General features: G+C 44.9%; 1 protein-coding gene and 1 pseudogene across 7 annotated transcripts in view; both read left to right on the forward strand.

Moving 5' to 3' along the window:
- Positions 1 to 2,750: 2,750 nt before the first annotated feature.
- UNC5D (unc-5 netrin receptor D) overlaps positions 2,751 to 27,538 on the forward strand; it is a 585,082-nt gene continuing 560,294 nt past the window's right edge. For 5 of the 7 annotated variants that reach the window (XM_051833981.2, XM_051833975.2, XM_051833985.2 and 2 more), the window contains exon 1: positions 2,751 to 3,174. In XM_051833981.2, coding sequence (XP_051689941.1) covers positions 3,072 to 3,174 — 103 coding nt within the window. In that variant the 5' untranslated portion in view covers positions 2,751 to 3,071. The remainder of the gene's footprint in view (positions 3,175 to 27,538) is intronic. The other 2 variants (XM_002709540.5, XM_051833978.2) reach the window with 1 other exon arrangement.
- On the forward strand, positions 11,049 to 11,148 carry LOC127490409 (U6 spliceosomal RNA; annotated as a pseudogene).

A 27,538-nucleotide genomic window follows, 5' to 3' on the forward strand; every position in this document is an offset into this window, starting at 1 on the left:
AATGGCCACTGTGGCCGGCACTCTGCAGCCAGCGCACTGCGCTGATCCGATGGCAGGAGCCAGGTACTTCTCCTGGTCTCCCATGGGGTGCAGGGCCCAAGCACTTGGGCCATCCTCCACTGCACTCCCTGGCCACAGCAGAGAGCTGGCCTGGAAGAGGGGCAACCGGGACAGAATCCGGCGCCCCGACTGGGACTAGAACCCGGTGTGCCGGCGCCGCAAGGCGGAGGATTAGCCTAGTGAGCCAAGGTGCCGGCCAAGAATATGTCTTAAAAGTGCAGACTTGGATGACTGGAGCAAGTACAAATAGATCTAAAGTGTTATATACTTAATACAGGGTGTGTAATACATGGAGTAATAAAGATGATCCAACTTCTTTCAACCCAGTAGGTAAATGTTTCTGAAGAAGGTGAAGCGCAAAGTCTGTCTCTGGGAAACCTGACTGAATGGATAATAACCCAACTTTCTTCTTGGGTTTTGAGTACACGAATGGCATTTTTTTTAAAATTATTTTTCTATTTTTTATTTGACAGTTTTAGACAGTGAGAGAGAGAGAGACAGAGAGAAAGGTCTTCCTTCCATTGGTTCACTCCCCAAATGGCCACTACGGCTGGAGCTGCGCCGATTGGAAGCCAGAAGCCAGGTGCTTCTCCTGGTCTCCCATGCGGGTACAGGGCCCAAGCACTTGGGCCATCCTCCACTGCCTTTCCAGGCCACAGCAGAGAGCTGGACTGGAAGAGGAGCAACCAGGACTAGAACCTGGCACCCATATGGGATGCTGGTGCAGCAGGCGGAGGATTAACCAAGTGAGCCACGGCGCCGGCCCCAGATGGCATTATTCTTGATGTTTACCTACGTTCATGTATGACCATCGGCAAATCACTTCTAACCTCAACCTGACTTTCCTCACCCGCTAAGCAAGGATAGTAGTTCCTATCCCACATGGTTTGTTTCTGCTTTAAAAGAGTGCATGACAGGCTTTCTTGAGCAAGATATGCGCTCTGGGACCATGAGGTTTCCTCCTCCTCCCATCTGTCGTTGTGATTTTACTTGAATTGTTAACCTAGAATTAGCTTATCTATTTCTTAGGTCGCTTTTCAAAACAAACTCCGTTTTATTTTGGCCTTCCCTGCTAGGATAGTAGTAAGACTTAAATACCATCTTGGAAACACATTCTTTTTTTTTTTTCTCTCCTTTTTTAAAGAACAAACTCATTTGTGACAGACTTGACACATGGTCTTGAAGAATAAGGAAAGTCAGGCGATGAATGAGTATTTTCCAGGAGACAGGTAAAGCATATTTGGTAGATTAATTCTCAATTCACCTTCTCCGAGGAAAAGGACAAAACCCTCATTCACCAAGATTCTAAAGAGATTTCCTGGCAAATCCCTCACCGGCCCCACATCAGTCTTGGCTGTGAAGCTTCCATTCCCCAGAGCTCGGCTTCCTTCCTGGGTCCCAAACCTTTTATTGAGCTGCAACAAAGTCCAGCAAACAATGGGCTCCTTGCGCTGACATTCACGCGTCTGCTGGCACTCGGGGGAGCCACGGCGTCCGCGCTGATCAGGAATCAATCTTGCTGCCTATCATCCTCTTTGCTGGAGAAGAAAGCGAGTTAGTGCAATTACCGCATCCAGAACAATTACCTCACCTTCAACCGCGCGTTCTCCAGAGAAAGATGTTGGGGAGCTCGTGGGCAGGAGAGATGAGTTTTTAAGGAGGAACAGGTGTTGATCGTGAGCGCCGCCCGCCCGTGGGGAAAGTATTGAGGCTTCCTTCATGACAGGGGTTAACCAGGCAATAGGAGCCACGTGCTCTGCCCAGCTGGGTTCTGGCCCGGTTCTGGCCCCGTTCCGAGGGTGCTGCCTTGACAGAGACACAGAGTCTGAATACGGAAAGTGGACTCCATCGTCCCCCTCCAGCTCTGACACCATGGGTCTCGCGCAGTTCCTCTGAAATTACTCCTTCTGCAGAGGGAAGAATTAACAACAACGGTGAGGCACTCCACTAAAGCAGCTAAAGACTTTTTAGCCACAAATCACACCTCTTTAAAAAAAAGTCACCTGTCCGTCTTGTTATACAGGCCCAGGTGTCACTCTTTAACCCAACAGCTAGGAGAAAAGGCAATTCTGAGCCCAGCTTCCAGGGAACCCAAACAGGAGCCATCAACGCGAGGGGCTAATCCAAGAAACCTGGGGGTTCTGGATTAGGACATCAGCAAGGGGAATTAGAAAAATAAACACAAGCGGACTCCCCACCCCTCAAAGTGCCCGGGATTGTCATTCTCAGCCTCTGTATTTTGCTGTAGGCAAAGCTAGCACGGGTGCAATAAGGGACGTTTCCCGCTGTGCGTTTTTTCCCTCCTCCTATTTGGTATTTATTTGAAATTTTTTTTGTCTTATTTTTCAGGAGCGATCCGAGAGGCAGGCCTTGGAAAAGACTCAAAGTTGAACAAAACGGAGATTTCCTGGAAGCGGCTGACTCGGATTCGGGAGACCCGGACGCCCACGTCTTGCCGCGTTCGGGTCCAGGCGCCACACCCCGAGTCCTGCGCCGTTGCCCACGCCCGGCTCCAGGCCCTCCGCCGGGCTGCGCGGGCCCACGTGCCGCGCGTGGAGCAAACCTGCGGGGCACGTGGAGCCGCCGCGGGCTCACCTGCGCCGCCCGCCCCGCGCGCCCCGCCCGGCGCCCCGCCCCGCCCGGCTCATTGGCTGCGGCTCCGAGGGGCGGAGAAGGGGCGGCCGCGGGGGTCTCATTAGCGATGCGGACGCGCTGCTCCGCGCGGTAGTCCGGGGCGTGCAGTGCAGCACCGCGGCGGGTCCGGTGTGCGACTCCGGCAGTGGCCGCCGCGTCTGCGGAGGCTATGGGGACGCGCGCTTTTCCTGCGTGCGCACCCGGCGGCGGCCCGGCGCGCCCTGTCCCGCTGCCGTAGGGAGCGGCCGTGGCGTGATCGATCACTCGCTGACGACCCCCGGGACCCACTCGTCTCGGCCCTCTGCGTCGCTGTGCGGCTCCCAGGGAGAGCCCGGAGCGTGGAAGAGGAGCTGTGCCCCCTGAGCGTGCCCGGGAGCATGGGGAGGTCGGCGGCGGCAGGAGGCGGCGGTGCAGGGGCGCGCCGGTGGCTCCAGTGGCTGGGGCTCTGCTTCTGGGCGGCGGGGGCTGCGGCTGCCCGAGGTAAGTGCTGGGCGGAGCTGGCGACCGGGGGGCGAGGGCGACCCGCACCCGTGGAGGTGGCTTTCCAAGTTGCCCCCCTGCCCTCTCCGCGCACCTAGCCCGGCTGGGTGCGAGTCGGGTGGAGGTCCCGCAAGGGGGACCGCTGCCTTCCAGCCCGAGTTTTGCGATCCGCCGCAATCCTACAGGTTGCTAGGACCCGGGCCCCCTACCTTCACTCCCCTCGCCCGTGCGGTTGTTCTAGCTCTCCCCAATTGCGGCAGGCTGGCGGAGCCCGGTCGTCTCACCCTGTCTCACCCTCCCGCGCGCGTCCTCTCCACTTCCTTCCAGGGCGAGATGGTCTCCGAGTTCCTGGGGGAGCGGGCCTGGGTGATGGGCGTCCCCTGGGAGGTGGGCTTTTGCCCAGGGGGCATCTTTATCCCGCTGGGGAGCGGCGCCCGGGCTGAAGTCTCCTTGCTCTGCACCAAGCCTGAGACCCCTCGGGAGCCCCTGGCCGAGAGTCCTAGCCGGCCCCGGGCTTCTCCTCTCGGAGGCCCGCGTGTGCGCCCTCCCGGGGTCGCGGGCCCGCAGTGCCGAGTCCGGAGAAGCGGCTGGCCCGGAGGCTGCTCTGCTAGCACCGCCGCTCCCTGGCCGGTGCTGACTCCAGCCGGGAAGCCGGAGCCCCACTACGGGGAGACCCCTATGGCTTCCCGGCTTGGACCCTGTTTGCTTCGGGTGCTCCGGACTCCAGCGGAGCGGAATGTGGCCACTGCTTTCAGCTCCACCTTGAGCGAGGACGGGGAGCATCAACTTAACGATAGATTCGTGGACTGCCTTTGAAGATGCTCGCAGGCAGTTCCCGCAAAAGCTGTCGGTGTCCTATGGCTTTACCTTGGAAATCCTGCGGACGCGTCTCCTTCCCTGTGCGCCGTGCGTTAGGCTTAAATGTGTAATTGCGGAAAATGGTTTGCCTGGCGGGCCCTGGAATGGAGCTGACCGCTTCACCCGGCGCTCGCTTGCTCACAGCATGTTCCAGCAGCCGGGTGCAAAGGGTTGAGGGTGAGCACAAAAGAACCAACGTAGTCTTTTTTTTAAATGAGAGCCAACGGTGTGTTAAAAGCCGTAGTGCAGGGAAGAATTAAGAGAAAGGTGGGCAGATGCTTCCCGTTTTACGCTGCTTGGTGGTACCCATTAGCGTTTCCTTTCCTGAAAAGTTTTTTTTTTCTCCCTTTGATGGAGCAGGGTTTTTTAAAAAGCAGGAAAGGTTTAGAAAGGAGCCTTGGTGATTGCACTCATTGGGTTCTGGTGAGCGTGGTTCCCTCTCGCTGAAAGCTGCACAAGCCTCAGCCATTTAATTTACTATGGTGAATGCCTCATTGCAAAGTCAGCGCGGAGTTGTGAATGCGCAGGGCTGCGGTGGGGAAGTGGGCCTTATCTTTCCTAGATGTTGATCTAAATGTGTGCGTTTGTGCTTCCTCTTGAGTGCGGGGCACCTCGGAGTGACTGACTCCAGGGACTAATGGCTGGGAATTTGCTTGGTGGAGTTGGTTCGAAGCCCGCTGGAAACAAGAGGTGGGGGACCTGCCAAATGCCTCTTGGATCGAGTTTTGCTGGCTGCGAATCTAAGGCTAGCACCTCTTGTCTGCAAGCTGTTCTTTAAAGGTCTCCTGGAAAACATACTGTGCGCTCTGCAGGCTTATTCACAACAAATGCCTCACACATCGCAGTAGCAGTAACGCTTGACACATGGTAGTACAGCTGCAAATTCGACTAATAGCTCTCGTCATATTTTATTTGCTGGGGGGCACAGGGCCCATCACCTGTAGCAGCTGTGAGATCCTTCAAGAAATGAGCCTTAAGCAGGCAACTTGGGAAAACCTGGGAAGCCACTTGCACCTGGCTTTGGACAGGTGGATACCATTGCCGTGTCCAAAACAAAGGGTGTGTTTCAACGTTCCTGAAGTGCTCCCAGCGCAGGAAGTACCCACTCCTTAAAGTCAAGGTCAGGTGCACTGCCATGCCTTCCTTACTCAGCAGCCTCATTTTATCATGTGGGTCAGCCCTTAATTTTTTTCCCCTCATTTACTCAAGTAAATGGTTTTTGTTCTACAAGACTTTCTTGTTTATGAACCAAAGAGTTCCTTCTTCCCTCACCAATGGGATATGCAGAACTAGGTGGCAGAATAGTCAAGAGTTCAGTGACATGTTCTTTACTTATCTAAGAATTGCACCTGCTTTCTTTCCCTCCATACTTAACGTAAAAACCACTAGATGTCAGAGAGTGGTGTCAGATGAATAGCTTTGCGTGTGATCAGAAGATATTGGGGCAAGGGGGCTGCCTGTAGAAGATCTGGTGCCCCAACAAGCAATATTCTGCTTTCCTACCCGATAGGCAAGATCTACCTCTTCGGATCTATATTCCCACCTGGTGGCATAATGCAAGGAAGGCACTTTGGTGCAGGATGACTGTATGTTTCAACACTCTCCAACTTTGGGGGAGGTTGTTTAAAACTTGCTCATGACCTGCCAAGTGCTAATTGCGTGTGTATCATGTCACACTGACTTGCTTTTGTTCTTTGAACAAGAGGACTGCTGACGTGCTTGCCATCCCTGCCTTAGCTACTGTACACGAGAGCTCCTGGTCATTAAAGGCAGAGGAAAGATGCTCTGAGGCTGAGCTTCCGTGTAGTTCTTTGCTTTAAAAAACTTCCTGCAGGTGAAGTCTTGCAATAATTGGAGTGTGGATGGCAGGAGCAGGATTTTGTGGGTACAGTAGAGATCGCTGGATTTACACATTTCTGAATCCACTTTTCTGTCTAGGTCATACAGTTCTGGGTCTGTGGTCATCTCTGCATTAATGAATGCTATTATGCAACCCTTGTTTTCCCCTTTCTTCATTCTGTCCCTTTTCCTCAAAACTCTGTCCCTTCATAGACATGTGTGTATGTCGGGGGCGGGGGAGAACCTTTTCTCCCAGTGTCCTACTGGGCTTATCTTTCTCAGATTCTTGCCTGTGCTCTTACTGGGAGTAGTCTGATGGGCACTTCTTTGCCCAGTGAAGTGTTTTCCAGAGATCTCTTAAGCAGCTCACTTTATGAAAGACGTGAGTTGTTCTGAGTTAGCCCTATGCTGACAGCACTTGTCACCTTCTACCTACGTCTTCACTGTCTGAGGGACCCATCTGGCTCTTTAAGTGGTACTGCGAAGGATGGGGAAGCCTAAGGAGTCCCCTCTCCACCCCTATCCTCACCAAGTGCCCCCGGGGATTTTAAGATGGAGTCTAGCTGAGCTGTCTTAATTAGAGGAGCAATTTTCTGCTTACTGGCTCCATGATTTGTAAGTTTTCTTTTTTAAATTTTCTTCCAACCACAAAACAATACCCAATGTAAAACATTGCCTACTTTAAAGGTATAGCCAAAAATTGGTTTCACAGGAGATAGTGAAGCCATGACACACCTCCCTTGCATTTCTTTTCAGAATATCTAGGCTACAGACCAGACCATGGGCATTAAAACTACTTCCAATGCCAAGTGTAGGAAAAAGCCTTTACTCCATAGTGACCCCTTAAGGGAGGTGGTGGTGTCCTCTTAAAAGACAGGCACAGGTGTCCATTGTGAGCCCAGCTGTGCCCTCCTCAATTACATCTGTGCCAACGAGCTTGGTTGTTTCTTATTGAAGGGAGTGCCAGGCAGTGCCACTTGACCAGTAGCGCCTTGTCTTTTCTGGAAGCAGTGGAAACTTTGCCTGTGATCCTCAGCCAGAGAGTCTGTAAAGATGCCGACCAGCCCACCCCAGCTTCCTTTCCCAATGGCCACAAGAGCTACCAGAGGTTGTTAACCACTGTTTATATCATGCCCAAGCCTTCGAAGAAGGTGCTTTTGTAGCTTGGCTTGCATCTGAAACAATAGCAATGATTGTGTTTAGCGTATGCCATTCATTGCTCTAAATGCTTTACACATGAACACATTTAATTCTTAGGGTAACTAGAAGAGGTAAGTGCTGCAATTATCATCCTCTGTGATAGGGAAAAAGGGCCATCGACAGGTGAACCACTGGTGCTTGCCCTGGTCTCTGTGTGATAGAGCTTGGGTCTGGACCTGCTTGGTCTGAGTCCAGACTCCTCAGCAGTTTTCCAAACTGCTCCCAAAACGAGAACGATCTTCATGTTTTGATGACAAAAATACTAAAATGGCATCTTTATAACAAGACCTGTAGTCTCAATAAATCTAGAAATGTATTCAGATAAACCTAAGATTCATGTTGTATGAAAACAACCACCCTCTCAGCATTTAGCTGCATGTACTTGGAGACCACATTCACACTTCTGAATGCGTTTCTAATATGATAGCTTGCCTTTTTTTTTTTTTTAATCTTGAATTTGAACAGAAAACATTACTGATTGAATACTCCATCCATGGAATGGCAGATCCCAAGAGACTATTTGTTGCATGTCTTGTATTTTTAGCCTTGTTTGCCGGGGAAATGTGGAGCATGAGATTTGAGAATAGATTGTTAACACCAGAGGCTGCTGTTTCTGCTGTTTTGGGTCCTCCTGCTGCTGCTCTTGTGAGGCAGATGGCTCGGTTCATTTATAGAAAATAGATATTCGTTCCATTTTGCATTTCCACTTTGAAAAGAACTTTTAATTGTTTGTGCCACATTGCGTTGTATGGCCTTATTGTGTGCATACACATGCTGTGCGTAGATAATTTTCAGAATTAGGCGGATGTTAATGTATTCAGTGCGGACTGTGTGATCCAAGATCCACTTCTTGCTCTGGTGTGCCTTTGGAATATTTTTCTGAATGTGGGTCTGTTTCCAGTGTGGTGTTGGAAGTGATCCTGTGCTCTCCCTCCCAGCCCACCGAGCCCAGGGACACCCTCCTACCTACCTCACTGGACTGGTAGTGGAGTTGTGTGCATGGTGCTAAAGTAAGAGTAGGCCAGTATTGTATTACTTTATATCGGGCCACTACAAGACAAAATGTTTCCTGTTGTTTCTAATAGCACAAGAATACCATGAAGCTTGTATTGCACAATGACCACTCTCTTCGGATATAGTCTTCTCAGTAAATAAGGATGCTGAAAATCCAAAACCTGTGTTCCCCGTGAAGTCGATGATGACTTTATGTAGTACACTTCTGTTGGTATGCACTGAGGAGGGGTCCCTGGACCTTCACAAACACCACAATCTGCAGGTGCTCAAGTTTGTTTGATACAGCGCAGTCCTATTTACAGAGCAGCTATGTACATCCTACTGTATACTTGTAATCATCTCTAGATTGTGAGTAATTCCCGATGCAGTATAAATGCTGCATAAGTGGTTGTCATGCCGTATTGTTTAAGAAATAATGACCAAGAATATGAATGTGTCTAGTGCAGGTGGCACCTTTGTAGGTCGAACTACATCTTTGACCCATGGTTGGTTGAACTTCTGGATGTGGAAGGCCAAGTGTATGGACTTTCCGCCTTTACAACGCTGATTCATAAAGAGGGAAAGAGCCTGTAACACCAGGAAGAGCGAGGCGTTGGCATGCGTGTCCCCCCACTTCAAGGCTGCATTGCAAGAGTAGGAGGCATCAGATGGGAAGATACCACTTCGGCAATGTGGAATTTGAATAAGAGGCTTTACAGGTGCTTTGTGTGTGACAGTGAATGCTATAATTTCTCAATCAGGTAAGTCAGTGGGAAAATGACATCGCAGACATTCCGGAAGGTTAGGTAATTGGCAGCCAAGCTTGCGTGGGAAGAAGTCGTAAGAAACCAAAGTGAAAAATTGTCTCTACTACTTCAAGGGCCCAACCACCCCTGGGATAAATGTTTTGTGTATTGTCATTCAGATCTTGGTAGCCTACTGTAAAAGCAAATTTATTTACTAAACCCCTCATGGGAAAATTTGCCTCTAAGTCTGCAGCAGTAGCCTAGAAGTGGCGTGGAAGTCACTAGTGACTTCTGTTCCTCACAGTGCTTAGGTGCCAGTTATCTTTATTTGAATTTAACTCAATAAACCTTTTAGAGGAGGAGGGAAAACCAGAGGAAGTTAAGGAAGCCAAGCTGATAATATTTGAAACTCACAAATCAGTGCTTTTCAAATGTTAATGTGCGTTTGAATCACTGCAGATCTTCTACAAAAGCGCGCTCTGATTTAGTCTGAAGTGGAGCATTTCTGACAAGCTCTAGAACAACATCGGAAGGCCAGTGTTTTTCCCTTGTGAGCCAGTATGACGTAGAATTCGACGTAAGATTATTTTTAAAAAGTTGGTAGAATAGGCCAACACAAATGTCAGTTTCAGCTCAGACAAGCATAGAGCGGCTTCTAAAACGAGTAGAAGCACCATTCCCAAGTGTTGAATTTTATTTTGAAACAAGGGGGGGCTTTATGTCTACATTGAATTAATTTTTTAAAGAAGCAACTCTATGCTCCAGAACCCCAACAGTTTTTAAAAAATCTGGTTTTTGTTAAATATCAGGTTGTTCGAACCGGCTTCAAGATCCTTTCAATTTATCATGTTCTACACTCCAGAATGATGCAGCATTCAGGATGAGGGCGAGGGTAAGTTAAGTCAGAAGCAGAACAGAGTTGGTTGTGTGGGACACCAGTGTTCCCCAAGCAGTTGGATCCGTGTCACAACGTGGAGTGGGAGCTCCTGCTGGGCCAATGTGGATCTAGTGGTCACTGCCACTTCCCACTACCTGGCAGAGAGCGTTTGCTGAGTAATGTTTGTTACTCTACCCTTACTGTGGTAAGGTGTGAGTGCAAGTAGTAATGAGGCTAAAATTTCTAAAAATCTACCCAATATTAAGATGATAAAAGCCTTAGTTGCCTGAGAAAGGATAACATAACTGAAAAAAGTGGAGTGTGTGTGTGTGTGTGTGTGTGTGTGTGATTTTTCTCAACAGATAGTAAAGACTACATTCCTAGGTAGATAATTCTAGAAATATAAGATGTGATACTATCATGAATGGTTGTTGTGAAAAACACTTTCACATGGAAGTTGGCCTTTTTTTGACATACTTTCACCTTGATGTTGAATAGGTGATAAGATTAATAATTAGAGGTTTATTAACAAATCCATACACTAACAGCACTAAAACAAAAACAAGGAACCACATCTTCAAATGGTTTCAGGGCCTTTTGGTCTACAGTGCTGTATGATATTGTATTGTCAGATTGATTAGACTAGAGCTGGACTAAATAGCATCACCTCCTCAGATGGCGTTTGCCAGATGAGTGTGGATGTGTAGCATCCCAGCAAGAAGGGGAAATATCCAAATCACATCATGCAAATGCTTGCCTTGTGTTCTAGGCCAGAGTAGTGCTACCTTTCTCATGGTAATAAACAGAAATGGCCCTATCTGGGAGAGTGGTATGTCAGGTGTGACTGGAAGAATGTGAAATTGTGAATGGTAAAAGTAGCTTACTGAACTATGGAAGAAAGGGTATATAAAATACACATGGAAGATTGTTAGGTGGCATTTTAGAAGTCCAGAATATTACAGTAGTTCATTGAGGGTGGGCCTCTATCTTGGTGATTAAGTCAGCAGTTGGGACACACAAGTTCCAATTGGAGTGTCTGGCATGGGGTGGCGGCGGCGGCCGTGGTGGTGGTGGTGGTGGTGGTGGTGGTGGTGGTGGTGGTGGTGTTGCCACCGCCCAGCTCTTGCTCCTGACTCCAGCTTACTGCTGGTGTGGATCCTGGGAGGCAGTTATGATTGCTCAAGTAAGTAGGTTCTTGCAACCCACTTGGAAAACCTGAATTGGTTCTGGTCTCCTGGGCCATTATGGGACTTCGGGAGGTGAGCTGGTAGATGGGGGATCTGTGTCCCTTTCTCCTTTTCTCCCATCTCTTGAATTAATATAAAGATAGCAATGCTGACCATTTCAGTATATAAAGTATATATGCTTCGGCAACACATACTAAAATTGGAACGATACAGAAAAGATTAGCATGGCCCCTGTGTAAGGACGACACAAATTTGTGAAGTGTTTCATATTTTTTAAAGGTAGTTAAGTAAAATTACAAATTTTTCTAAGGTATTTTTTAAAGATGCCATTGCAGACACCAATTTGATTTTGAAATACATTACTAATTCTATCTGTATAGCTTTCCAAATACCTAAAATTTTATGTGCTTTTGTTCTGTGTTCAGTCATAAAACAGGATTAGTATTTAATTTGTACATGACTGTAGTTTAAAGGCATAATGCAATGAGTTTTCATCAATGTGTATCTAAGAATTATCAAACTTACTTTCTGTTGCTTTATCTTTTAAAGATCTACTTATTTGAAAGGCAGAGCGAGAGAGGTCTTCCATCTGCTGGTTCTTTCCCCAGTTGGCTGCAATGGCCAGTGCTGTGCCAATCCGAAGCCAGGAGCTTCTGGGTCTCCCACGCAGGTGCAGGGGCCCAAGGGCTTGGGCCATCTTCTGCCATCCCAGGCCACAGCAGAACTCGATTGGAAGTGGAGCAGCCCGGACTCAAACTGGCACCCATATGTAGTGCCGGCGCTTCAGGCAGCAGCTTTACCTGCTATGCCACAGCATTGGCCCCTACTTTTTTTTTTTCCTTGAAAGGCAGAGAGATGGACACTGACTTTATCTGCTGGTTCACTTTGCAGCTGCCCCCAGCTACTAGGGCTAGGCCAAATCAGGGCCAGTAGCACAGAACACAATCCAGGTCTCCTGGGTTGGTGGCAGGGACGCAAGTGATGATCATGATCTGCTGTCTCAAAGACTGTTAGTGGAAGCGCGAATGGGAAATGGAACCAAGGCTCAAGTGTAGCCACTCCAATATGGGATGTGGGTGTCCTAAGCGTCTTAACAACTCTTCCAAATGGCCACACCTCTATAACCTGGTTTTTAAAAAATGGGGAAAAGCACAAAATAGAACTCTTTGCCAAAGAAATGTGTTCTGTGAGGCTTCTGAAAGTAACTGGGAAAGTTTTCATTCCTTCACCTGGGTAGACCAGCCTGTGTCTCCCTCCGTCTTGGGACCAGAAGTTGCAGCATTTGTCAGCAGCTTGCATCAGGAAATTTCCAAAGACTTTTCCCTTAGAAAAGTGATCAAGAGGTTCGCAGGTTTTGTCAGCATGAGGTATGTGGGTGGGAGACAAATATTTGGTGACTTGCTTTAAAGAAATAATTTCATATCAAAGATCTGTCGTTACATTTCTTTTCACCCTGGAGCAAAAAGTCCATCTGTTTCTGGTGTTTAGTGGCTAGCCTGAGGTGAATGCACCTGAGGAAGCACCTGGCTCCTGGCTTCGGATCAGCCGTAGCAGCCATTTGGGGGATGAACCAGTGGAAGGAAGACCTTTCTCTCTCACTGTAACTCTGCCTGTCAAAAAAAAAGTGTGAATACCTGTGTGTGTGTGTGTGTGTGTGTGTGTGTGTGTGATGCATTAGAATGTCATGCATCATATCACACTGACATCATTAGGGTTTTATGACATTGGGATTAATAACATTTAGATGTTGTCCTCTTGAAACTGAGTTCTAGTACAGGTTGAGTATCTCTTAAATGCTGGGGTGTTACATTTTTTGAGCATTATACCTTGGGTTTCTAGTTTTTGGAGAAGGGATGCTATTCTCCTGTTTGTCCCTCTGTGGTAGCTCGTGTCTAACCCCCAGCATCCGTCTTGTCTTGCAACCTTTCTTCTCAACACTTCCCTCCCAATTAAGCAGTGTGGCAGTGGGGAAGTTCAACACTGTGCCCTTCAATGTCACTATTTTCTCTGGTTCTTCTTGCAGTTGTAAAATGAGAAATGACTAACTTTACCACTCCTTCCTGATTTAACATTCTGCAGTGCTGCCTTGTTTTCAGCACCACTTATTCACCATATTTTTATCATTTCGGGAAGCATTTCGTGGCATTTTAAATAGGTATCAGAATCTTCCATGAAGGGATGATACTGTGAACGTGCAATCTGCAGGACAAGTTAATAGGGCTCCAGGCACGACACTGCTAATCCTTGGCTTCAGTGTTTTCATAATCCAACAAAGACTTCTATCTAACTTTGTTTTGATTGTGAAGGAAGTGGTTTAAAGTGAATGCAAGTGTGTGCGACTCCAGCCACAGAAGTGGGTTGACTGCAAAAGAACTTACGGAGCTGGGAACTCTCGCTGCTTGTTATCATGCATTAGATGTGTGAGCTCACTCTTAGAGTTTTTCTTTATTCGAGAAGTAGAGTGAAAGAGGGAGAAGGAAAGAATGCACACTGCTGTCCACTGGTTCACTTTCTAAATGCCCACTGTGGGTGTGCCACTGGGCTGTTCCATACTGAGGCTGAGGCTGTGGAGCTAGGGTCCCATAGCAGGGTGCTTGATGGGTATCCAATTTCTCGAGCCAGTACTGGTTGCATCAGAGTCTGCATTATAGCAGGAAGCAGGCATCAAACCAGGCAGTTCAAATGTGGGATGCAAGCGTCTTAACCATTGGGCTAAATGCCTGCCTTGAGTGTCTCAACAAGCAACTAGGTATATAAAAGTTCATATTGAATTTCAATATTTGAAGTCTTAAATGAATAAAACACCTTGGTTCAAAATTCATAAGATAAAGCACTCAACCTTCCAGTTTGTTTGAAATCAATGACTTGTATTTTGCGAAGAGATTTAAAGGATCAGGGAGCCAGTTGGTCTTCATTTCCAGTAATTGCTTTTGAGCTATGCACATATAATGCTTTCTCTGGGTTTGTGGAATACCATTGTCTAATAGGAGAAGACATAAAACATTGAGGTGGGCTTTGGTTTGCTGCTTCATAAGCATTAATTGGATGACTGAGCTTCTGCGTACCTCTATTTCTCATTTGCAAAGACAAATCCTAGAGTTGGTGAAAATCCCCCTCAGATTTCGAGACTCAAGTGCAGGTCTACCCATGAAGTAGCTTGCCCGACTTCCAGAGGTCACATCTGTCCGCATCTGCCCAGGAGTGCAGGGCTTCACTGTCTCGGTGTTGTCCTTGTCCCTTTCCTTTGCAGGCTTACGATAGCAGAAGCAATCAATAGAGGCACCAAGGAATTTGAAAGAGTGATACCAGAAAACTAAAGACTATTGATCATTTACCCTTGTGTTGAAGGATGTTTGCCTTTTGTTTTAAATGTTTATGTTTTTCAAAATATCTTTGAAGTAAGATGGATTTATTTTCCCCTTGGGCTCTGTTCTGAATCACTGAACGCTGGGGCTATGATTTGAGTTATTCAAGTTAGCTCAGTGTAGCAGAACTAACTAACATTGTAAAAAGGCTTGCATTTAGATTTGTTTGGGTGAAAATTAGGGTGCATCTTTAGCTTTGGTTCCAATTCCTTGACTTTTGTAACCTCAATAAAATTTGCTCTGTATGAATACATGTTAGTTGTCCCTTGATGCTCTCAAAATATAATCATTAAAAATGCAAGTAGTTAAGATGTTGCTTGTGATGCCTGGGCCCCATATTGGGGTGTGTAGGTTCAAGTTCTGGCTTGTCTTCTGATTTCCGCTTCTGATGTGCATCCTGGGAAAGAGCAGGTGATGGTTCAAATACTTGGTTCCCTGCCACCCTGGTGTGAAACTTAGGTTGAGTTCCTGGCTCCTGGATTAGGACTGACCCAGCCTCAGATGTTGGAGACATTTGGCGAATGAACTAGTAGATGCCAGATCTCTATTTGTTTCTCTCTCTGCCTTTCAAGTAAAGTAAGTAAATAAGAATAAAATTATTCATGGAAAGAACATATTCACTTCATTTCCACTAATACTATGTGGTGTTATTGTCATGAGTTGAAATAGTAGACCTTATACCAAAGAAATTATCTGGGAGAAATATTCACCACATAGCTACTCTTTCCTTTTTTTCTTTTTTTAAAAGATTTTATTTGACAGAGTTAGAGAAAGGTCTTCCTTCTGTTGCACTCCCCAGGTGGCCGCAACGGCCGGAGCTGCGCCGATGCCGGCACCGCAGGCAGAAAATTAACCTAGTGAGCCATGGGGCTGACCCCGCCACTGACTCTTAAAATGCAAACATTTATTTCAAAGGCAGAGTGTCAAGAGACACAGATCTTCCATCCAGTGGTTTACTTCTCAAATAGCTTTAACAGCAAGGTTTGGGTCAGGCCAAACCAGGCTCCAAGAACTGTTCCTTGCCTCACAGATAGGTGGCCGAGGCCTACACACTTGGGTCATCTGCTACCTTCCCAGATGTATTAGCAAGGAGCTAGACTGGAATTGGTGCAGCCAGGACTTGAGCTGGCCCTCTGATGGGATGCCAGGGTCACAAGCAATGGCTTAACCCACTACAATGCCAGCCCCACGTAGTCACCAATTCATATTAGAACATTCCTTTTTTTTTGGACGGGCAGAGTGGACAGTGAGAAAGGTCTTCCTTTACCGTTGGTTCACCCTCCAATGGCCATGGCAGCCGGCGCGCTGCAGCCGGCGCACTGTGCTGATCCGATGGCAGGAGCCAAGTGCTTCTCCTGGTCTCCCATGGGGTGCAGGGCCCAAGCACTTGGGCCATCCTCCACTGCACTCCCGGGCCACAGCAGAGAGCTGGCCTGGAAGAGGGGCAACCGGGACAGAATCCGGCGCCCCGACCAGGACTAGAACCCGGAGTGCTAGCGCTGCAAGGCGGAGGATTAGCCTAGTGAGCCGCGGTGCTGGCTCATTCCATTTTTTTAACATTTATATCTGGGTTTTCACACTAGTGCTATGGTAGGAATTTCCAGTTGGAGGGCCAGCCAGCCTGTCGCTGGATGTGTCACTTCAATGGACGCAGTGGCTGGACACTTAGCACCAGGTGGAGCAGGTTTTTAATGTGCAACTTGACTCGTGCTTCTTTGAAGAAAGCTTTTGATGTAGGCAATGATATGTTGATACTGACAGCCATGAACCTCAGCGAAGACAGCGACAAGGTATTTTGCAAGCGTTAGTTGCTGCTACTCAGGCAGGGCCCGTTTTCCTTATGTTAGGTGCTTCCTGCGTCTTGGATGGCTGTAATAACTTGTGAAGAGCCATCCCTGTATCGGACTGTAGCTCATACACTCTGGAATCTGATTCATGTCAATGCTATCTTGTTGGGAAAGTGTTAGACACATGGGTTGTGGGAAACTTTGGATTCTTGGAGCTTAGGCGTCAAAATATTCAGGTTTGGCTATTTTTAGCAACTACCAATGATGGATCTTGCTGCTGAAAGTGTCGGTTTTTTTTTTTTTTTAACTTATTTGAAAGTTGGAGTTACACAGAAAAGCAGAGGTCTCCCATCCACTGGTTCAATCCTCAATTGGCGCAATAGGCTGGAGCTGTGCCAGTCAAAGCCAGGAGCTTCTTCCAGGTCTTCCCATGTTGGTGCAGGGGCCCAAGGACTTGGACCGTTTTCTACTGCTTTCCCAGGCCATTGCAGAGAACTAGAACGGAAGTGGAGCAGCCGGGACTCCCTAAATGGGATGCCGGCACTGCCAGCAGTGGCTTTAACAGCCACGCCACAGTGCCAGCCCCTGGTTTGAGTTCAAATCAACACATTCCTGGGCATTGCCCAAAGCCATTTCTCTCAAACTTCCAGAGGCAAACATCTGTCTAGTATTGTCACCCAACGTTAAGTAAGAAAATGATACTTGGGTGCTTTCTGTGTGGATAGGCACTGTTTTTAAGCTTATTTTTTAGTAATTACACTATATTTAAATAGTTGTATTGAAATAGATTAAAAGCTGATACCCTAGCCTCTCTTTTTGAGTCAGAATGTCAGTGGGAAGACTTAGCTTTTTTTTTAATTTCAAGATGATTCTAAGTTTTGGAACCAAAGATTGAGAGCCATTGACTTACTAACCTTAAAATATTTACTTACTTGCAAAGTATAGTGAGGGAGAGACAGAAGAGATCTTCCATCCACTGGAAGATCCACTCCCCAAATGGCCACCGCAACCAGGTCTAGGCAGGCAAAGCCAGGATCCAGGACTTCCACTCTGGTCTCCCACGTGAATGGCAGGGGCCCAAGGACTTGGGCTGTCTACTGTTGCCTTTCCAGGCACATGAGCAGGGAGCTGGATTGGGATTGGGACTTGAGCTGTTGCTCTGATAAGGGATTATAGCATTGCAAGCTGTGCAAGCAGTGGCTTAACCCACTCCACCATAACTGTGGACCCTGGACCTGAGTAATTTTTTTCCTTTTTTAAATGTTTTATTTGAAATTCAGTTATTGGGTAGGGTGGCCCAGACAATGATCCTCCATCTGCTGGTTTACTCCCCAGATAGCCACAATGGCCAGCACTGGGCCAGGTGAAAGCCAGGGGCTTCATCTGGGTCTCCCACTAGAGTGGCAGGGGCCCAAACATTTGGACCATCTTCCACTCCTTTTCCCAGACCATTAGAAGGGAGTGGATCCAAGTGGAGCAGCCAGGACACAAACCAGTGCCCATATTAGATGCTGGCATTGCAGACGGAGGCTTTACAGTGATGCTGCAACCTTGGCCCCAAGACACATTGATTTAATGATAAATGGAGAAGCTGATTTTTGGGGGGAGGGATTTAGAGAGCACATTGGAAAATCCCTGTCAAGGAAAAAGTATATGGGATGAAAGTGACCACGTATGCTTTCACATCTCCTCCCCATCAGACCTTATCTGTCCTTGTGGGATCTCAGATGAGTTGGGTGATTGAAACTGAATGCTGGTATACCTCACTTCAGCCCTTGGGAGCTAGACTTGTCTTGTTAGTGTGAAGGATTTGACATGAATAAAAGGAATGAGATGAAGCGAGAAACATCGCAATACAAGGGAGGAGACCTTGAAGACCATGTGTTTGGAGGTGGTCTTAGGTTTATCCCCTGGACACGAGTGCAGGGCCCACAAATGGAGATCTGTTATTCTTTTAACCCTCATCTGATGTCTTAGGCCCTGAATGTAAGTAATAAGTAATTATTCATGACTGGATTATTATCTTTAGTCGCATCTTAATACTCGAAGGAGGTATAGTTGTACATTCTCTTAAGGTTACAACCAAGTCCAAGTCCCAGTCCTGGTCACCACCCATTGATTAAGTTGACAGTGACAGCTCGCATGCCTGTGTCACTTGGGAATTCTTCCTAAAGCATGTTTGTTAAATATTGAGCATCCCTAATCTTAACATCTGAAATGTCCTGGAAATCTGAAACACTTTTCACAAGAAATCTGGATGAGGGATATTCCACCTGTTTGAGTACCCTGTTCACAACTGCTTTATTAGTCTGTGAAATCAATTCGAACCCACTTTGTTGTGGACTCATCCTGTGAGGCCCACATTGTTGGGATGGTGGGGTGATGGCCGCCTTTGACAAGAAGCACTGGAGACAAGTTATGGTGAACAGGTCTGTTTATTAACAGTTGGGCACAAGTTTTTATAGGGCAGGCAAAGGGGAGTAGCTACTCAGGGTTGCAACGCTAATTCTATAGGATAAAGCAGATACTGGCGCTTCTGCTTTTTCTATCAGCTTGATGGTCACATAGCCTCAGTAGCCTTACAGGTGGTCTTATGGATCTGGGCCACACCCAGGAGCTATTTACCTAGTTGACAATAACAAGGCCTTTGACCAGGAAGTGGGGGTGGGGCAGATGTGCCTGGGGCCTCTGCTGCCAGCCAGCAGTCAGGTCAGGTGTGGGTCCCAGGGTGCTGAGCCCTGACCAGGTTCTTTCCCGGGAGGCATGGTGTGGCATGCCCTCTCAACCTCCTCCCCCGTGGGCTAGGCAGGCAGTCTCCCAGCCAGGCACAGGATCACCCACCACACTTTGTCTTGATAGGCAACAATTAATGAACCACAGTGTTTAAGTATCAAATTAAAATGCTAATCTGTGACCTATTAGGCTCAGAAGTAAAATTTTTTCTAACACCTGTGACTTATCTCTAAGAGGACTTAAGGAAGCTTATAGAAATCTGACATAGCAGATATGGTACAAAAAATGACATTCAAGATTACATAAAGAGTTCATAAAGTATGTTACTTAAAGACTGAGTAGAATTCAAAAATTCGGGGCATCAAAATAAATTTGCCTTTTAATTGCATTCTCTGACTGCTTTGAAGTATCCTGCTGTGTTTTATGGGTTAATGACTCAAGAAGTAATCATTTTTGAATTTTGTGCTTTTGTTAAAATTTAAGAAATACACACAGTCTACTTTTGCTTCTTCTAGCCTGTAGTTTATTTTTCCCCAGAGATTAGGTTTCATCGTGTTATTTCATGCACTATAGTTGATCTGTGTCCATGAAGTACAATATTTGATCATGACTCTACTATAATTTACCTACTCATTTTGTCAGTGAAATTAGATGATTTTTTGAAAAAACAAGGAACAAATCTTGCATATTTCATGTTTAGTTTTAAGACCATAATGATAGCTCTCATCCTACTCTGCCTTCCTCCCTCCCTCCCACCTTTTCACCTCCTTCCTTTTTAATTTTTCTTTTAATGTTTATGATGATATACATTCAAGTTACTTTATGATCTCAAACTCTACACCAAATAAAGAATTCAAGTAGTAAGTAGACACAGCACAAGGATAATTCATGCACATGTCTAATAGTATACATTCTCACGTGCTTCTTGTATTTGAGAATACTTAGACCTAGAGCACAAACATGTTAATTTTTCTGCATGATGACCAATCTTCAGAAAGTAGGAATTCCTATCACTTCACATTGGTCAATATTTGACATTTCTAGGCCTAGAGATTTCTGCTAATTTAGTGGTTTTTGTATGCTTGCTTCTGTATAGACTTGACTTCCATAGTCTTGATTACTGATGAAATTAAACACCTTTTCATGTTTCATTGCCACTTGTATTTTGTAAGGTATTTGTCTTTCCCTTTTTATTGAATTACTGGAATTGTAATTGTTGTATGTGTCCTTACTGTGTTAATGTGTGGTTGATTTTATTTCTTCCAATTTAAGGCTCTTTTTCTCCCTTGTTTTAGATACCTTTTAACAAAGTAGGATTATTTATGGCATTTTCTCATGAACTAAAACTTTTTGTTATGTTACTCATTTTTTGCTTAGCTCTTTTGTGCCATGCTCAGGAAATTCTAATTAAATTTCATTAAAGATACTCTCCTGTATTTTCTAAAATCTTACATTTTAGTCTTTCATATTTATGCCTTTAATCCATCTAGAATGGATTTTTTTGCGTAGAGGTTGAGTTAGGGATTTAATTTCATTCTTTCATGTGCATGAACAGTTGTCTTGGCACCGTTGACTGAAGAGTCCCCTCCTTTTTCTAGTGATCTGCAAAGTCACCTTTGTAATTTATAAAAGTTTCATGCATGCATGAGAATTTTCCAGCCTGGCATTAAGTGTTGTTCAAAAGAGTACCAGAAAGCCATTCTGATTTTATTTGCTGCTGTCCCCTTCAGATACCCTCTGCTGTGCTGGACTCTACTGTGGCTCAAAACTGTCCTACAGCTTCCTTTGTCTTATGCATTTTCTGCTTTCTTAGGCCTCTTACATTCTGCCCTGTGCCACTGCTCTAGGCTTATTTCTCTTTTGCTCCTTATGTCATAAAGCTATAAAAGCAGATAGGATGGGCCAGCGCCCTGGCTCACTTGGCTAATCCTCCACCTGCGGCGCTGGTACCCCGGATTCTAGTCCCTGTTGCTCCTCTTCCACTCCAGCTCTCTGCTGTGGCTTGGGAAGGCAGTGGAGGATGGCCCAAGTGCTTGGGCCCTGCACCTGCATGGAAGACCAGGAGGAAGCACCTGGCTCCTGGCTTCGGATCATTTTGGGGGGGTGAACCAACGGAAAAGGAAGACCTTTAACTGTCAAAAAAAAAAAAGGCAGATAGGATGTTTGGTTTCTCTTTGATACCTTCAAACATAATATTGTATCTTTTTAAAAACAGGTATTTGATAAACCATTGACTTGGGATTAAATGATCTTGGCAGTTATCCAACTATTGTGACTGTATTTGCCCACCAGTGACTAAGATTTCAGAGTCATAATGCTAAAGTTTTCGCAGTTTGGATGTCTTTTTTTCTGGAGCTTATTTCTGGAAACTTCTCATTATCCATTCCATGAGCAAATGACTAAACCAATATGTTGTCCAGGATTATGAACTGATAGGAAAGTGCTGAACACAGGCGAAGAGACACGTGCGTGGCAGGCCCAAGACCTTTAGATTTGCTGAGTCTGTTACAAAGACTGGTGTGCACTCAACATCCAAGCCCTTGATGTTTCCCAAGCACACTGTGACAGCTGTATGCCTTTGTTCATGCCCCCGGTTGAATACAGCAATTTGCATGCACTATCATCCATGAGTCTTCCTCACCACCAGAGAGCAATGCCTTCTTGTTAAATGCAATCAGATCATATTTTAGTTTTTTATAGGTCTCCTTCATGCTTGATTGCCTCTCTGAGGGCATATATTTTTTTTGGCATGTAAAAGTTTAAAGTCAGTTACACAGAGGGAGAGACGGAGATCTTCCATCTACTGGTTTACTCCCCAGATGGCCTCAACGGCTGGGACTGGGCCAAACTGAAGCCAGGAGCCAAGAACTTCATTCAGGTCTCCATATGGGTGGCAGAAGCCCAGTCACATGGGCCATCTTCCACTGCTTTCCCAGGCCATTAGCAGGGAGCATGTCTCTTCAGTACATAGCATAGGGATACCTTTGGTTGAAATTGGGTTCTCAAGATAAGTGAAAACCTCAAACAAGTGAAACCACCAGAACTGTAATGAGCTGATGAATGTGATCTGTCAGTTTACCATTTAGAGGTATTTTGGGAAATTATTTTCCTGTCTCTACCTAATAAAATGTAAAACCCTATGAGAAAGTCACTTTGAAAATGTAATCTGTTATCACAGTAGTCAAAATTAGTCAAAAGAACTCGGTACAAGGATTCAAAAGTCTGTTTGCTAGACAAAAGCTGCTGGCATTTTGACTGAAGCTATGGACAAGGGAACCTACATCAGAAGAGAACTTAAGTTTCCTAAGTATCTGGGCTCAGGGTCGGCCCAGCAAAGGGGTGGGACGGTTGGAAAGAATGAAGATAGACGGCACTAGCTGCAGCAACCTTCTTTCCACAGCGTGGCCTGGGAACAGCACCCTGAGGTGATGGCGATGTTGGGGCGAGCATTTGGAGAAGGTACGATGAGTGCTTTGATGGGGTCAGGAAGGTGGGCTCTCGATGCCTATTGCACCCGACTGGTTGACTTCTTCCAGGCAAGAGGACGCTGGTCAGTGAATCAGCAAGGGTGGGCGTAGAACTGTTAGCAGCTGAGCCTGTCTTCTCCACCCTGTAACTAGATGACTAGATTAGCACAATATAGGTGCCCAGGTTATCTCTACTCCAAATAACATTTTCATATGAAAGTATTTCTTAGTTATAAAAACGTGCTCAGTAGAAGCTTGGAAATAGGTACTGAAGAGAACAAAATTCCTCAATAGATGATGCAGACACATGTCTCTCAGGGAAGGTCTTCAGGTGAAAGTGACTGTTGGTCTCTGCTGCCCCTCCCCTGCCCCCCATTTTCCACCTCTGCAAAAGAGGAACGGCCAGTTACCCGTGAGCTCAAGCATGTTAGTGTTGCTGTTTTCACCAGGTTCACTTCTAGGAAAGAGGCTGAGCATCTTTTCTTTGCTTTAAATCATAAGTATCTGCTAATTTCCTTTAATTTTCAGCATAACTTTAATTGTGCTGTCTAGTTCGCAAATATTGGATTTGTTTTTAATACTTTATTTTTAACCCATACATAAAATCGTACATACTTACGGGGTATTTCATGCTTTAATATAGTGTATTTGTGCAGTTTTCTAATCAGGGCAAACAAATATATCAAACATTTAATACTTTTATGGTGAAAACATTCTTGTAGTCTTTTTAAGAAAAACATACAATGTTATTGTTACCCTAGTATGCAAGAGAATGCCAGAAGTTATTGCTCCTGACTATAACTTAGTGTCTGTTAGTAAGCCTCTCCCCAACACTCCCTCCTTTTACTACGCCTAGTAGAGTGGTTACCATTCTACTCTTCCATGAGATCAACTTTTCTAGATTGCACATGTGAGATCACACAATACTTGTCTTCTCTGTGCTTGATTTTGAGTTAACATAGTGACTTCCAGCTTTATCTGTGTTGCAAATGACAGGATTTCATCTTTTATGGCTGAATAGTATTCCATTGCATACATTCATTCTGCATCTTCTGTATGCATTCTTCAGTAAATGGACACTTAGGTTGTTCTTGGCTCTTGTGAACAGAGCCACAAATAAACATGGTAAATGTCTCTTGGACAAAGTGATTTCCTGTCCCCTTGGATTTACATCAAATAGTGGGACTGTTGGATCATATAATTCTACTCGTTTTTGTTTTTTAAAGCTGTATTTATTTGAAAGGAAGAGAAAAGGAGAAAGATATTTTTTCCATCTGGTTCATTCCCCAAATGTCCCCTTTGCAGCCCCTAGCAGATGTGGCTGTGCCATGTCAGCCTGAGTCCGGGAGTACGGAACTCCATCTGGGTCTTCCATGTGGAGGCGGACTCCAGGGGTTGGGAATGTGCATTAGTAGAAAGATGGATTGGAAGGAGAGACTGGTCTTGAACTTAGACACTCCAGTATGGAATGTTGGTATCCAGACAATGGCTTAATCACTGTGCCACAATTCCCACCCTTATTTTCAGTTTTCGGGGGAAGCCCTGTACTCCTCTATAATGACTATGGTAATCTATGTTACCACCAGCAGTGCATTAGCATTCTGTTCTCTGCTTCCCTACCAGCTCTTGTCTTTTGCCAATAACTGGAATGAGAATACCTTATTGTGGTTTTGATTTACATTTCCCAGATTATTGATGTTGGATATATTCCCATGTACCTGTTGATCATTTGTTTCTCTTCCTTTGCAAAATGTGTATATCTATGCATTTCAAATTAAATGTTTTTTTTTTTTTCAGTTCCTTATATAGTCTGGTTGTTAACCCTTGTCAGGTATAGTTGGCAAATATTTTCTCCCATTCTGTTAACTGTGTTCGAAACTCTAGTTTGAAATTTGTCTTTTTTACTTTTGGATCAAACAGACCCTATCAGCATATTAAGTTTCCTTGTCATTTCAATGTCCTGAATTATTTGTGTCATAGTTTGACAGATTCAGGTCTTATTTAGGTCTTTAATATTTTTGAGTTTTTTCCTTTAAGATTTGAGCAGAGTTAGACGAGTATCTTCCATCTGCTGGTTCACTCCTCAAATGAATACAATGATGGGGGATGGGCCATGTTGAAGCCAGGAGCCTGGAATTCCATCCAAGTCTCCCACCTGGGTGGCAGGGGTCCCAGCAATTGGACCATCTGCTACTGCTTTCCTGGTTGCATTAGCAGGGAGCTGGATGAGAAGTGAAGCAGTCTAGACTTGAACCAGGGCTCACAGGTGGCAGCTTAATCCACTACAAAGCCAAATACTTAAGTTGATTTTTTTTGTATGCAGTTAGGGACAGGATCTGTTTGTCAAACAACTTTAAAAAAATTAAAAGTTATAGACAGAGAAAAAGGTCTTCCTTCCATTGGCTCACTCTCCAAATAGCAGCTATGGCCGGAACTGTGCCAGTCCGAAGCCAGGAGCCAGGTGCTTCCTCCTGGTCTCCCATGTGGGTGCAGGGGCCCAAGCACTTGGGCCATCCTCCACTGCTTTCCCAGGCCACAGTAGAGAGTTGGACTGGAAGAGGAGCACCCGGGACTAGAACCTGCGCCCATATGGGATGCCGACACCACAGGCAGAGGATTAACCAAGTGAGTCACGACGCCGGCCCCGTGGATCTAGTTTTATTCTTCATGTAGGTACCCAATTTCTCAAGCACTTTTATTCAAAAGACCATCTTTTTCGGCAATACATGTTCTTAGCACCTTTGTCAAAGATCGGTTGAATGGAGATGTGTGGGTCTACTTCTAGGCTGTCCATCATATCTATTTTTTATGCTTGTGCCATGGTATTTTAAAGTCAGTAATACCTTTTGGTTTCTTTTTGCTCAATTTTATTTTAACTCTTCAGGGTCTTTCATGGTTGCATTCAAATTTTAGGAGTATCTTTTCTAGTTCTGTGAAATATCTTTGGTAGTTTGATAGACTGCATTTGAGTTTCTAACTTTGGACAGTATGGACATTTTAGTGGTATGGATTCTTGCAACTGACCGTGAGATGTGTTTCCATCTCTTTATATCCTCTTCAGTTTCATATATTGATACTTTATGGTTTTCGCCTTAGACTCTTCACCTCTTTGGTTAGATTTATTCCTCTGTATCTTTTAAGCCACTGGAAATGGGATTGCTACTTGATTTCTTTTTCAGAGAATGCTACTGGTATTGAGTATTGACTTTGATGCTGTTTCGGTGAATTCATTTATTCTAATAGCTTTTTTGATGGGGTCTGTATGGCTTTATATGTATAAGATCATGTCATGTGGAAACAGTGACAATTGGACTTCATCCTTTCCAATTTGGATGTTCTTTTTTTCTCTTGCCTAATTATTCAAGATTTTATGTACTATGTTAAATGTTGAAAGTGGGCATTCTTGTCTTATTCTAGATCTTAGAAATAAAAGCCTTTAGCTTTTCCCTATTCAGTATGTTAGCTGTTTGTGTTATGGTTTTTAATCATGTTGACAAATTCCTTCTCTACCCAATTTGTTCAGAGTTCTTATCCTGAAGGGATATTGCAACTTATAAAATGCCTTTTATACATATATTGAGAGGATCATAAGACTTAAATATTTAATTTGAAAGGTACAAAGTGACAAATGCCTACAACAGCTGGCACTGAGCCAGGAACCCCATCTGGGTCTCATATGGGTTGAAGGGACCCAAGGACTTGCGCTGACATCCGCTGCCTCCCAGGCTGCTCATTCCCAAGAAGCTGGATCAAAAGTGGAATCGGGCATTTTGATATGGGATACAGGCATCCAAATCTGAGCTTCACCTCCAGCATTACAATGTCTGCCTTGATTGAGTTCTGCCCTTTATTCTGTTGATGTATTGTATCATATTTATTAGTTTGTATATGTTAAACCATATTTGTATCCCTAGAATAAATCCCACTTAAGCATGATGAATCATCTTTTTAATGAGCTGTTGGATTTCGTTGCTAGTATTTAGTTAAGGATTTTTGCATTTATGTTCATCAAAGTTACTGGCTTGTTTTATTCTGCTGTTGTGTCCTTGTCTGGTTTTGGTGTTAGGGTAGTGCTGTCTTCACAGAATGAATTTGGAATAACTTTTTCCTCTTCTATTTTTTGCTATAATTTAAGAATTGTTTTCTTTGGTTGAATTCAGCAGTGAATCCATCTGGTTCTAGCATTCTTAATCATAATTCAGTCTCATTACTGGTTATTGCTCTGTTTTTGTATTCAATGCATATTTCTTCGTGATTCAATCTCAGATCTATGTCCAGCAACTTGTCTATTTCTTGTAGGATAACAAGTTTATGGATGTGTAACTGTTCCTAATCTCTAGTGACCCTTGGTATTTCTGTAGTATCAGTTGTAATGTCTCCTTTGTCTATGGTTTTGAGAATTCTTTTCTTTTAAAAGACTTAAAGCTCTATTTCTTTCATATCTAACTTTTTAATATTTCATTTTGTTCTATCTTCTTGCCACACATCAATAGGCTTAATTTTTATTTTTAAAATGTGTTGATTGCTGTAAACTTTTCAATACCACTATAAAAACATCAATAGGTCTTGATATTGTGTGTTCGTTTGTTTTAACAAATTTTAAATTTTTGTTTCTTTGATCCATTGGTTATTCAGGAGTAAGTTTAATTTCCATGTATGTGGTTTATGAAGTTTTCTTTACTTTTAGTTATATTATCAGTAAATAGTCATAGTTTCAATTTTATAAAATCTGTTAATTTGTTATGTGACCTCCCTTATGAGGGCCCCTGCACCCACATGGGAGACCAGGAGGAAGTACCTGGCTCCTGGCTTCGGACCGGCACAGTTCTGGCCATAGATGCCATTTGGAGAGTGAGCCAACGGAAGGAAGACCTTTCTCTCTCTCACTGAATAATTAGAGAGTGTTCGTGCTGTTAAACATGCATTTTCTGCAGCTGTTGAATAGAGTATCTTATGGAAGTCTGGATCCAGTTGATGCAGGATGACATTTAATTCGGCTGTTTATTTTCTGTCGTGGTGATCTGTCCATTGATGAAAGTGGGATGCTAAAGTCCCAAACACTTTGTGTATTCTATGACGTGTTCAGTAACATGCCATGGCTAGTGGGACACCCACATTATAGTAATTCAAGACCACCAGCAGCAGGCTCTTCAGAAACGTTTGAGAGTAAAGCTTTGTGTTAAGTGAGTTAAACAAACTGAAATCATGTTTTTTTTTCCCCTCAGGACGAGGATGGGGTGTGATTGGATCACTATATTGATATTCACAGTAAGGTTTTGCCTGTGGTGGTGGTGGTGTTCTTGGTTGCTTGC

The sequence above is a fragment of the Oryctolagus cuniculus genome, chromosome 2 (assembly GCF_964237555.1).
Source record: "Oryctolagus cuniculus chromosome 2, mOryCun1.1, whole genome shotgun sequence".
Taxonomy (NCBI): domain Eukaryota; kingdom Metazoa; phylum Chordata; class Mammalia; order Lagomorpha; family Leporidae; genus Oryctolagus; species Oryctolagus cuniculus.